We start from the raw sequence: 12,235 nt of genomic DNA, 5'->3' as shown, positions 1-12,235 counted from the left end.
ATGAACGATTCAGAAATACACTGTTTACATCACTAATGTGATAAATGACTATTCTAGCTGCAAATGTCTGATTTTTTGCTGCAATATTTACTTAGGTGTATAGAGGCCCATTTCCAGCAAATGTCACTGCAGTGTAGTAATAGTACAATGTCTCTCAACAAATCTTGTTGATTACTCAACAAATTAACATCTAGAATGCCAAAGGCCTGATGGAGGATTCTTTTGTCTGGGTGACCCCATACTTTTGAACAGTAGTGTAAGTTTTTACCCAACACCTTTTTACCACAGTTTACAAAATCACCTGAATAAATAACTTGATTCCATCTTGAATAATCAATCATTACTGTGTATATTTTGGGGGTGAACGATTTATTTTCATGTTCTCAAGTTAGCATGAACCCCAGTAGTTAATAATTTTTTAATAATTGTTTGGACTTTCGTGTAAAATTGTTTTTGTATTTTTCTTTGACATCAGGTCTCCTATTTTTATTCTTTCTATGTTATAACATAATACCTTTTCCATTTCTCTTTCAGCTGAATCGCAAGGTCCCCGGAAGGATATTGTTTTCATTGTTGATGGATCTGATGCGGTTGGACGTGAATTTCCTATCATTAAGGAGTTCATGCGCAGGATTGTGGAAAATCTCAATGTGGGCGAGAATAAGATACGGATAGGTGTGGTCCAGTATGGTGACTCTGCTCAGACTGACATATACCTGAACACACATACAACCAAAGAAGGTGTCTTAAATGCAGTTAAGGGATTGAGGCAAAGAGGAGGAAGACAACGTAACCTCGGTCGAGCCTTGCAGATGGTCGGTCAGGTTGTTCTTACACCAGCTCGTGGTGGCAGGAAGCGAGAGGGTGTACCACAGTTTGTTATTGTTGTCGCCAGTGGGGCTTCCACAGATGACATCACAGGAGCAGCAACTACTCTCAAACAATCCAGAGTTATTCCTTTTAGCATTGGGACCAGGGATGTAAATCCTACAGAGCTGCAGGTAGTTTCCTATGTAGCACACTTTGCTGTTACAGTAGATGACCTGCCTGGGTTGTACACAGTCCAAGAAAGTCTAATCAACACTCTTACCGAGATGTCAGATGATGACATTACCAGGATGCGTCCAGAATTCCCAAGATATGATGGTAATTTCGATTTATTAATTATTAATTAATTAATTAATTAGTTATTCGATTGAATAATCAATAAGCTAATTTAGATATGACTATTTACTAAATTTAATGTTACTGTTAACTATTAATTACATGCTGCTTGCTAAACTGCTGGACAGAACAAAAAACAAAAAAAAACAAAAAAAAACTATTAATTACATAACTTTTCTCAGTTGTATACTGTATGCTCTACTAGACATTCTCAAGATGACTTTTACACATTGTTACTGTGCTTGCATTCTCTTTGATCAGGAATCACACCAACAAGCCCGGGAGAAAAGAGAGATGTTGTATTTCTCATTGATGGCACAACAGCAGTGCGTAGTGAGTTCCCTGCCATCCGTGAAATGATAAGAAGAGTTGTGGAGAAGCTGGATATAGGACTGGATAATATTCGAGTTTCAGTGGTACAGTACAGTGAAGAGCCAAAAGCAGAATTTCTTTTGAATGAATTCTCTACCAAAGATGAGGTACGCCAAGCTGTGGCAAGACTTCGTAACAAAGGTGGAAACCTCCTAAACACAGGGCGTGCCCTTGAGTGGGTCTCCAGGAACATCTACCAGAGGTCAGCAGGAAGCCGCATTGAGGAAGGAGTTCCTCAGTTCCTCATTCTAGTTACAGGTGGCAAATCTGCAGATGATGTGTCCACTTCAGCTGACCAACTAAAGAGAAACAGAATTGCACCTCTTGCTATAGGCTCAAGAAATACAGATCTTGATGAACTTAAACAGATTTCTCTGAAACCTGAACTTGTATATAGAGTTGAAAGTTTCCAACAACTTCCAAGAGTGGAGACGCAGCTCATCGATTCAGTCAAAACAATATCCACTACAGAAATCATCAGTAGCTATGTTCCTGAGACAGCTGGTAATAATTCTTCTTTTTTTTCGAACTATCTAAATTTATGTTTTGCTAAATTCAATTAACCTATAACATTTTTATCTTGTTTTTCAGTCATCGCAGTACTTTTGTAGTTCTTCTGTCCATGGCTAATGTACTTTGAAATAATGTATTTGTGATGTGTTATGTGCATATTTTGCAGTAACCGTAAATCTTGGAAGAAAGGACATCATCTTTCTTATCGATGGCTCAGATGTTACAGGTCCTGCTGGCATTGCTCATATTCGTGACTTCATCCTCAACATTGTAAAACAACTTGATGTGCGGCCAGATCAAGTTCGAGTGGCTGTTGTCCAATATGCAGACAAAATTCAAACAGAGTTCTCGCTGAAATCACATAATAACAAGGAAGGCGTGATTTCTGCAATCAAAAGACTTCGTCAGATGGGAGGCCGCTCATCAGATCTAGCCAATGCCATTGACTATATACTAAAGAATGAGTTAAAGCCTGCTGCCGGTGCTCGTCCAGTTGAGGCCTCCCAGCATCTTGTGGTTCTCACAGGTGGACGTTCCTCCCAAGATGTTTCTCTATATGGACCTCTGCTTAAGGGTTCTAGAGTAAACTGTGTTGGTATTGGAGCTGGTGGTGCTGACAAAAGGCAGCTAACCCAAATTACTACCACTGCAGAGGATGTTCTACAGGTTCCTGCATTTCGTGGACTGTCAAGTGTCCAGGAACGGCTTATTGTCAGGTTAGGTGAAACTATGATTGAGGAAACACCCACAGATAGGGAGACTGGTGAGTTTGATGTACAAACACATTTTATTCTAAGCTGATTTTGTTTTGTTTACATGTGCTAAACAATTATTGCTTCTCATTTCTTTGCTTTTTTTCTTATTACATCCCTGCAGATCCCTCTCCACCTAAAAAGGCTGATATAGTGTTTTTAGTAGATAGCTCCATTAACTTGGGGCAGGAACATTTTAACGATGTAATGGCCTTTATAATAAACCTAATTGACTTGTTCTTCACTGAGAGAGATAACCCGCGTATTGGGTTGGCTCATTACGCTGCAGATGTGACAGATGCCTTCTATCTCAACACTTACAAAAATAAGGATGATGTTATAAACGCCATTGGCCAAGCAGAGTATAAAGGTGGAAATAAAATCAACACTGGTGCAGCTATTCGACATATCCAAAATGTCCACTTTACTAAAGAAAAAGGCAGCAGGATGGATGAGGGAACCCCTCAGATCCTAATGGTTATCACTGGAGGAAAGTCAGCTGATGACAGTAAAACAGCAGCTCTTGGTTTGAAGAAAAAAGGTGTCAGAGTCTTTGCTATAGGGGTCGGCAACATTGAGGATGAACTAGAAAATCTAGCTAGTCAGTCTTCCACTGTGGCTCGAGCTGTAAACTTTCAGGAGCTTTCAGAGCTCAATGAACAAATCCTGGAGACTTTAAATGACCAAATGAAGGGGGAGGAGTGTGTTGAAGTGGCAGATGTTCCAAGGAGTAAGTTTTGCTTGTTAAGTTTTAATTTGCAACTTTAAAAAATTAAAAAGTTATACTTTCTAAATGTTTTCCATGGCTTCTAATTTTCATTTTAATAAAACCATGTTCTGTTTCTTAGCCTGCAATGTAGAAGTGTTGGTGGGCTTTGATGTATCTGCCCAGAACATCTTTAGTGCTCAGACCAATCTACAGAGCAAGATGGGTGCCATTCTACAGAGGATTTCCAAAATGGCAGCCATTAGTTGTTCACTTGGACAGATTCCTTCGGTGCAAGTTGGCATGCTGGCCATGGACTCTGCTTCTGAGCCTGTCCAAGTGGACTTCACAGACAATGCTGATGAGCTTTTTGAGGCATTCAGAGACCTACGGAACCGTGGCCCCTTTGTCCTCAATGGAAAGACCATCTCAGCTTACAATAATATGTTTAAAGCCAGACAGGACAACATTGTCAAGGTTGGTTTCTAGCTTAAACTACTGTAGAGGTTTTTAAAACTCTGATTTTTAGACCGATTGCAAGAAAGTGTGGTTAGAACGATTGCGATTTTACTAACTGTATATACCGTTATGAACTTCGAAATGAAACAGGCTGCTGGAGTTTTTGAAGAGTAATGCTGTACCATCCCAGTTTGAATCAATTTTAGCTACTCAACAGTCCTGGGTCCTGTTTGATTTTATAATGCGCAAACACCTTTTATTGATCCAAGTAGGAACACATGTCCACTTCAGACAATTAAAATTAGCATTGGTCCAGAGAACATGGCAGTTCATGTTCATCTGTATAGTCTATCTTATTAAACCATTTAATTTTACATTGAAACAAAGGCCAAATCTTTGCTCCAAGTAAGTGATATACTGATATATATATACTGATATATATATGATCTCGCCATCACCACCATAACTTCTGTTTTTGTTTTTGTTTGTTTTTTCCTCTCAAAGGTTGTCATCCATCTGACTGATGGTCTTGATGCTCCATATGCTGAAATGAAACGCCAAGTTGAAGAGCTTAGAGTCTCCGGTAAATGACACCTTCAATTGTGAAACCTTTATGAAATTATAGAAAAAATATATTCAAATGTAAATGCAGAACATTGTACTGTTTCTGAAACCTTTGTTTGTGCAAAGCAGGAGTCGACGGGTTTATCCTTGTCGGGCTGGAGCGCGTCCCCAAATTTGAGGACGCCTTGCTGTTAGAATTTGGCCGTGGCTTCAGGTACACCAGACCCTTACGAGTAAACATCATGGACTTGGACTATGAGCTCATGGAAGAACTGGTAAGTACTTATGATTTAGTTAAATCTCTGTGCTTTCTCAGTAATGTTTTCTATGTCTTAATTCCCATCAATTATTTTTTTTGCTATAAAGGACAATATTGCAGAGAGATCATGTTGTGGAGTTCCATGCAAATGTACTGGCACCAGAGGCGACAGAGGAGGAGTTGGATTTGCAGGCACTAAGGTATCCACTATGAAAAAAACATGATTTTTTTAAGCACTTCCAACATACAAAGAACCTGACCAAGTGTATTTTTTGTTTCTCAGGGTGGTCCAGGATTATCAGGAAGCCAAGGACATCCCGGAGATGAGGGTGGACCTGTAAGTCTGAATGTCTTGTTTCACACATTTTTGTTCCTTTAGATATTAGCAGCCCTGTATTCTGCTCTCGGCCAGTGGGGTTTATTGGTTTTATTTTACAATCACAGGGAGAGAGAGGTCCTCCTGGTGTAAATGGAACTCAGGGTTTCCAGGGATGTCCTGGACAGAGAGGTGTCAAGGTAAGAGAGTTTATATTATCTTCTGACATTTCAAATTCCATTTATAGCTTTCTGAGAAAAAACTGCCAAAAAAGTAGTAAATGTAAAAATTTTAACTGTTATAGAGACAAGTTATTTTTCTATCTGTAAATTTTACACAAGTACTCCATATATCAAATGTGTGAAAGGTTTCATAGAAATTCTATTCCCAAAAACATTTACCTAATTGTCTTGCAGTTTGTTTTACAAGTGAGGGTTTAAGTCTTTCTTATTCTGTATGTTAATGTATATGTTGTAAACAATTTGTTCTTTTTGTGTTTAGGGTTCTCGTGGGTATTCAGGAGAAAATGTGATTATTTTTCTTTTTCCAAAGTCTTTATTATTACATTAAAAATTTGTTAAGGATAAATGACAATTATTACAAATGTCAATGTTGCAGGGTGAGACTGGAGAAATTGGATTAGATGGCATCAACGGAGAAGAGGTGTGTGTTTATATTTAGTTTAAAAAGAAACATTGTTTTGCAGTAAGTGTAGCATATTGGTTTACAAATGACCATTAGCTTTAATTAACCTGTGCTACTGTATATTGTATGTTTTCAGGGCAAGAGTGGAGTGGCAGGACCTCTGGGAGACAGAGGAAATCCAGGCAGAAGAGTGAGAGACAGGATACAACTTTAGTTTCACTTATCAAAACATTTTTATTTCATGGTTGTGCATGTGAATGCTTAATATAAACATTTAATGATTGCAGGGCCCTAAAGGTGCCAAAGGACAAAAAGGAGATGGAGGAGAAATGGGAATCAGAGGTGACCCTGTGAGTATTTTGTGTTTATCTTGCAATTTGCCATACAAATTTTAAGTTATCTCTAAACTAAAACACCTGACATCTGAGCTGATTCAGACTTGTCATTCTATGATAATATGATATTAGTAATTTTATAATAATCATCTCAATAATCAAGAATTTCCAGTCCAGATTAGTGATTCAAGTATCCTGTTATATATCCTGCAGCTTCCCATGATTTTTGTATGCTTAATAAAAATATTCTTGGTCATATATTTTCAAATTGTATTTTTAAGTCTGTCTAGATGTAAATGAAACTGACTCAAATCATGGTCTCATGTCTAACAGGGTACAAGTGGTAAAGATAACAGCCAGAGAGGACCTAAGGGAGAACCGGGTGATGCTGGACCACCGGTAATGTCCCCCTAAAGATCTCTATGGAGAAGGGTCAACAAACAGTCAATATATAACTTAAATATGTTTTGTAAGGCTTAATAACATATACATTGTCTATGTATGTATGATTAATATCATTTGAACACCTGAATTGAAATCATAGGGAGAACCAGGTGAGGACGGACAGAGAGGAGTCCTTGGAGAACGTGGAAGACTGGTAAAAGTTTTGCCTTACATCTTGTTTCACTGTTTGGTGGTAGTTCTTCTTTACCAAGACTTTATTCTAATCTTAGGGAGGTGATGGGAGGAGAGGTGCGCCTGGATCACCTGTAAGTCCTTTACTATTGATTACATGACATCTTGATTGTTATTGCAGTATTAAACACTGTTGTTTGCCTCTCATTACAGGGAGTTGCTGGAAGGCCAGGAGGTGAAGGTGTGCAGGGAGAGCCTGGTATTGGAGGATCTAGAGTAAGTTTATAATTTACTGAGAATAATATCTAGAAATATATGTAGATTGTTTTTACTAATATGAGTATATCATTAATGTGCGATGTGACTTTTTAAGGGTCCACCTGGACCTATGGGTACCCCAGGATCTAGAGGAGAAGATGGAAACCCTGGACCCAGAGTAAGCAAACCTAATTAAAAACAAAAGTTTTATCATTATGGTTTTTTTTTTCAGTAAACTGGCATTTAATCTTTACATGTTTCATTTTCTAGGGTCCCGGTGGTAAAACAGGTCCCGGTGGAGAAAAAGGTAGAAGAGGAGCTCTTGGTCGCAAGGTACAGTACTGAGTTTGTTGGAACTTGTCTTTTTCCACAGCTGGCCTGCTACATACTAGTCTAATTCAGGCATAACTCTGTCAGATTACTGGATACATTACTGGCATACAACAAGTCTCTGCAGGCAACAAAAGCTTATGAATTTCATTAAACATCAAAACAGAGTCAGTAGTTTAAGAAAACATGTCATTTCTAATGTAAAGCTTTGACATTCTCTTCATATCTTTAAGTATTTGTGTTTCCTTCCTATGTTCTAAATTTGGCTTTGACTTGACTTGACTTGTAGGGAGAGCCAGGAGAGCCGGGACCTAAAGGTGTTGTTGGACCGCTTGGCCCCCGTGGAGAGCCTGTAAGAATAAAAGCGCATCTTTTTTTTCCCAAAATCCCCCAAAACATTCTTGTAGTTTTTCCTCAACCTCTCTTTATTCATAGGGTGAAGATGGAAGGGATGGATTTGGTGTCCCAGGGCCCAAAGGAAGAAAGGCAAGTTATTTGTACAATGATATATGATAAACTTTGTCTTTATTTAAAATAATCTAATCCCCTTAAATACACATATAGAAGTAACTGAAACAACTATAGCTTTGAATAGAATATAAAGTACAGTGTGTAGAGGTAATTGCAATAGCTTTGGGCCACAACTTTTATACTAAAATGTTGTATGAATTCCTTGTTCACTGCAGGGGGATGAAGGCTTCCCAGGATTTCCTGGACCAAAGGTAATAATAAATACTGACTCACCAACAGAATCAAATAACAAAGATAAATATAATGCTGCATTGTACACTATGTCCACTGTGCCTTGATGTCTATACTGCACTTCCATCAATACAGGGAGCAGCTGGCGACCCAGGTTCCAATGGTGGACCTGGACCCCATGGAAAACCTGGACAGAGGGTAGATTTTTATCAGCATTTGCCTTTTTACTATATGGTCATTTCCAACATTCAGTTTCAGCTTGTTCGGGATCTGAGTAATAATGACATGTTTTTGCAGTGATTCACTAGAAGGCTGGCTTTGGAGTTTCAATTTAAAATAGACCACTCATTTGCAAACTTCAAGAGTAGAAAATTCTTCTATGTGTTTTCTATGTGTATTTTTCTCAGGGTGTCTCTGGGAACATTGGTCCATCAGGACAGAAGGGAGAAGATGGATATCCAGGGCCCTATGTAAGCATCTTACAAGTCTACACTTTATGTGGTGTAAATTGAATTCAGCATACTACTGTCAGTATTTGTTAATACGCAATTCACTATTCATATTTAAATATAGTTATACAAACAGGTACAAAATTTGCTTTTTCTATTTCCTGCACAACTGTCACAACTGTCTTTGCTTGAACAGGGCCAGAAAGGACCGAGAGGACCAGGTGTTGTGGTATGTGCTTGTTTATTTGTATTGAATTCTAACATATTTATCAGGTCATCTTCTTTTAGATTTTGGTTAACAAATATCTTTGTCCCTGCAGCAATGTGACCTGGTCAAGAAGATCAGAGAAAACTGCCGTGAGTATAATTTAATCATTCTCAATTCTCGAAAGTAACAATGTTCAAGTGTTCTAACCACACTTTCTTGTTTTTCTCTGCCAGCTTGCTGTTCCGGTAAGTAGAACACAAATGTCAGCTAAGCAGTGTTTTCATATTACATTCATTATCTTTCACTATCATACAAGAAATTACATCTTTGTGTGTACACTCTCAGGTCAGCAGGAATGCCCACTATTTCCCACTGAGTTGGCCTTTGCCCTGGATGTTTCACAGGGAGTTTCACCCACAGCCTTCAACAACATGCGGGACACCGTTCTGCGCATAGTCAGAGACATTACAATATCAGAAAGCAACTGTCCAAGAGGAGCTCGTGTTGCTGTGACCCTGTACAACAATAAAGTTATTACAGAAGTTCGATTCGCTGACGCGCTAAAGAAACGTGCTTTGCTGCAGCGCATAGAGGGCCTGCAAAACCCAGTGACAGGCCAGCAGCGCAGTCTAAACACGGCCATGAGTTTTGTGGCCCAGAACACCTTCAAGCGAGTGCGCAGCGGCTTTCTCATGAGAAAGGTTGCAATCTTCTTTGTTGGTGGGGAAGCTGGTCAGGCACAGGCACTTACTAACGCAGCCCTCCGCCTCCATGATGCTGGAATAGCCACTCTGTTCTTAGTCGGTCGTGAGGACAGAGCACTGAGACGAGCACTACAGGTAAACCAGAGCAAACTAACTATATGTAAAGCAAAAAGAATCAAAATATGAGGAAGTATATGTGTATACATTTTTTTCTTCTTTTTTAACAGTTCAACAACACAGCATTGGGCCAGGTGATTGTCCTTCCCAACGCAGGAAGTACACAGTATACTTCAGTTATCCAGAAGGTTATGAACTGCCACGTTTGCCTTGGTAAGAGTTGCATCATTATTGTGTTTAGAGTTTACTCTGGTGCCGAATGATTTGTTGTTATTTACTATTCTGACAGTGGTTTATAAAACTGGGATTTCTTTTGCATTATTCGTCATTAATCCATATAAAGAAACAAAAGATAGGAATAAGAACAATTTAATAAAGCGGCTCACATAACAATACATCACAAATGTTCTCCTTCTAGATGTCTGCTCACCGGACTCCATGTGTGACTATGTGCCTGGTCTGGCTGGCCGAGACAGGAGATCTTTTACCACAGACGTGGACATCGACTTGGCTTTCATGTTGGACAGTTCTGAATCAACATACCCAACAGTTTTCACAGAGATTAAACGCTACATAGCGCACATGGTGGAGCATCTTGAAGTGTCTTCAAATCCCATATCCTCCGTTAACCATGCTAGAGTCTCAGTGGTCCAACAGGCACCCTATGAGTACCTCCAAAACAAAACGGGATCTCCCATACATGTGGATTTTGGACTTACTGAACACCAGTCGGCTCAGGATATTGTCAAGTACCTGTTGGAGAAGACACCACAGTTAGAGGGTGGCCGAGCACTGGGAGCAGCTATTGAATCAACAGTGGAGGAGGTGTTTCAGAAAGCCCCACTCCAACGTGACAGGAAAGTACTTGTACTCTTTGTAACAGGAAGTGTAGAAGAAGAAGAGGAGCAACTGGTGCGTATTGCCACTGAGGTCAAGTGCAATGGCTTCTTCTTGGTCATCATGGGTGTGGGTGACAAGCTGAGCGCTGGAGATGCTCGTGTCCTGTTTCGCATGGCCAGTGAACCATCAGATGTCTTCTTCAAGAGGCTGGACAGCATTTCACACTTTTATGACAAACACCTCCTGACATTTGGTCAACTCCTTCCAAAGTACATCAGCAGTAAGTCCAAGACGTAACAAAACACAAACAACCTTTATGCAATCCTCTTCCTCCCTACTCTGCTCTATTTTGCTCACCACGTTATAGAGTTGCTCTTTCAAGTAAACATACAGCTGTGAGTATACTATTGTGATTTCACCTTTTTCCTTTTCTTTCAGTTGAAAATGCTTTCTATATGTCACCTGAAGTGTCCAAAAACTGCAAGTGGTTCCAGGGTGACCAGCCATTAAAGAACCCTTTCACATCACCACAGCAAAAAGAGTAAGTTTTTTAACTTTTTTTAACTAGTATCCTCACATTCAGTTTGTGCTAAAGAGTTTCCTTTACTGATTTTTGATACATTAGAAGAACACACCAGAAACATCACGAGACCCATCAAGAAGTTCATCACAGAAAGCACAATGGTAAGATTTGTTGATATATGGTGTTATAGTTAGTTGTATAGGTAAAAAGAAGAAACACACTGTAATTCATTTTCTGTGACTGTGTGATGATGCATTATCCTGCCCTGATATCGTGCATGTGTCTTATCGCCTCAGATGGACATGAACTACATGTGTCTAACGTCACGTCCAGCAGCTTGAAGTTGCGTTGGAGCAGCCCAGACACCAAAGTTTTAATCTACTTTGAGATAGTGGTGACACGTTTGCCACACCATACCCTGGTGCTGAAGACCAACGTGTCGACCACCGGGATTTCTGTGGACAACTTAGAAAGCAACCAATCATATCATGCCGTAGTCACTGGTTACACCTCAGAGGGTCAGGTTGTGTCAATTCTGAAAGGCATCATCACTACCAGTAAGTCCAAACACAAATATGTTGCGTCTTTTTCATCAACAAGATGACATACAGTACTCTATTACAGGATGAAGCAGCTAATGGTCACATGTTTTTTCCTCCTGTTCTGTGTGGTTGGGTTTTCTTATGAAAATGAATTAGCCAATCAATCAATTAATAAGGTATTTGATTAGAGGTATTTAACCCAGCTGGCTGCTAAGTTGTAGGTGCTCCGTGACTAATTGTTTAACTCTGACAGAAACAGCAGAGCAGAAACCAGCGAGCCAAAGCAACACTGGAGTGAATACACCACCGATGGCAAAGCCAGAAACTGGTGAGTAATTGTGCATGTCCATATAATTGGCATACTTACTGGTAGTACTTTTTTGTCCTCTGACTCCTTAGCCCTCCGTGAGAACTATAGTGCAATACAAACTATAAAAGCAAAGAGCAAACATTAAAGCACATTTTGGATGCTTTAACACCTGTTTCTGTGGTGATGTACCTCTGTTGTTTTGTGTTTGTTAAAAACTTGTGACAAACCAAACAGCTGAGGGTGCAAAACCCTCCTGATTAGACTCAGGATTTTAGATGAAAAATAGAAACACACTGGGGAGAACTGTAAAGAGAACATAATATCTGGTGTTTGCAGTCCTGCCTTTCTATTATTCTTTTGTTATTCATTCTACCATGATTCCTTCCAACAACCAGTAATTCAGCGTTTCCCAAACCTGGTTCCCACGACCCACTTCTTTTTTTTTCTCTTTTTACTCTCTCTAACCCACTGCTGATTATCTGCATCAGCGGTGTTCGGTAATTAGTAACTAGACGATATCAGTGAGTTTTGTTTACTTCAGTCCACCTGCATCTGAGATGAGTGAAGGTCTGATGCAGTGAAATGGGCAGA

At 39.6% G+C, this 12,235-nt stretch overlaps 1 protein-coding gene across 6 annotated transcripts in view; it reads left to right on the top strand.

The window, feature by feature from the left end:
* The window catches only part of col6a3 (collagen, type VI, alpha 3), a 49,124-nt gene that overhangs the window by 34,144 nt on the left and 2,745 nt on the right, over positions 1–12,235 (top strand). For all 6 annotated transcript variants that reach the window (XM_055505192.1, XM_041068808.2, XM_041068804.2 and 3 more), the window contains 35 exons: positions 535–1,146; positions 1,426–2,040; positions 2,216–2,812; positions 2,926–3,531; positions 3,650–3,984; positions 4,471–4,549; positions 4,660–4,805; positions 4,897–4,989; positions 5,073–5,126; positions 5,234–5,305; positions 5,607–5,633; positions 5,724–5,768; positions 5,887–5,940; positions 6,038–6,100; positions 6,419–6,484; positions 6,630–6,683; positions 6,760–6,795; positions 6,875–6,937; positions 7,035–7,097; positions 7,190–7,252; positions 7,539–7,601; positions 7,685–7,735; positions 7,936–7,971; positions 8,087–8,149; positions 8,359–8,421; positions 8,597–8,629; positions 8,721–8,757; positions 8,842–8,853; positions 8,954–9,447; positions 9,540–9,642; positions 9,848–10,549; positions 10,708–10,810; positions 10,895–10,953; positions 11,089–11,349; positions 11,588–11,662. In XM_055505192.1, the coding sequence (XP_055361167.1) occupies positions 535–1,146; positions 1,426–2,040; positions 2,216–2,812; positions 2,926–3,531; positions 3,650–3,984; positions 4,471–4,549; positions 4,660–4,805; positions 4,897–4,989; positions 5,073–5,126; positions 5,234–5,305; positions 5,607–5,633; positions 5,724–5,768; positions 5,887–5,940; positions 6,038–6,100; positions 6,419–6,484; positions 6,630–6,683; positions 6,760–6,795; positions 6,875–6,937; positions 7,035–7,097; positions 7,190–7,252; positions 7,539–7,601; positions 7,685–7,735; positions 7,936–7,971; positions 8,087–8,149; positions 8,359–8,421; positions 8,597–8,629; positions 8,721–8,757; positions 8,842–8,853; positions 8,954–9,447; positions 9,540–9,642; positions 9,848–10,549; positions 10,708–10,810; positions 10,895–10,953; positions 11,089–11,349; positions 11,588–11,662 (5,898 nt within the window). The remainder of the gene's footprint in view (positions 1–534; positions 1,147–1,425; positions 2,041–2,215; positions 2,813–2,925; positions 3,532–3,649; positions 3,985–4,470; positions 4,550–4,659; positions 4,806–4,896; positions 4,990–5,072; positions 5,127–5,233; positions 5,306–5,606; positions 5,634–5,723; positions 5,769–5,886; positions 5,941–6,037; positions 6,101–6,418; positions 6,485–6,629; positions 6,684–6,759; positions 6,796–6,874; positions 6,938–7,034; positions 7,098–7,189; positions 7,253–7,538; positions 7,602–7,684; positions 7,736–7,935; positions 7,972–8,086; positions 8,150–8,358; positions 8,422–8,596; positions 8,630–8,720; positions 8,758–8,841; positions 8,854–8,953; positions 9,448–9,539; positions 9,643–9,847; positions 10,550–10,707; positions 10,811–10,894; positions 10,954–11,088; positions 11,350–11,587; positions 11,663–12,235) is intronic.

Source organism: Betta splendens, chromosome 21 (assembly GCF_900634795.4).
Source record: "Betta splendens chromosome 21, fBetSpl5.4, whole genome shotgun sequence".
NCBI classification, from domain to species: Eukaryota; Metazoa; Chordata; class Actinopteri; order Anabantiformes; family Osphronemidae; genus Betta; species Betta splendens.
This window is presented reverse-complemented; position numbering and strand designations above follow the sequence as displayed.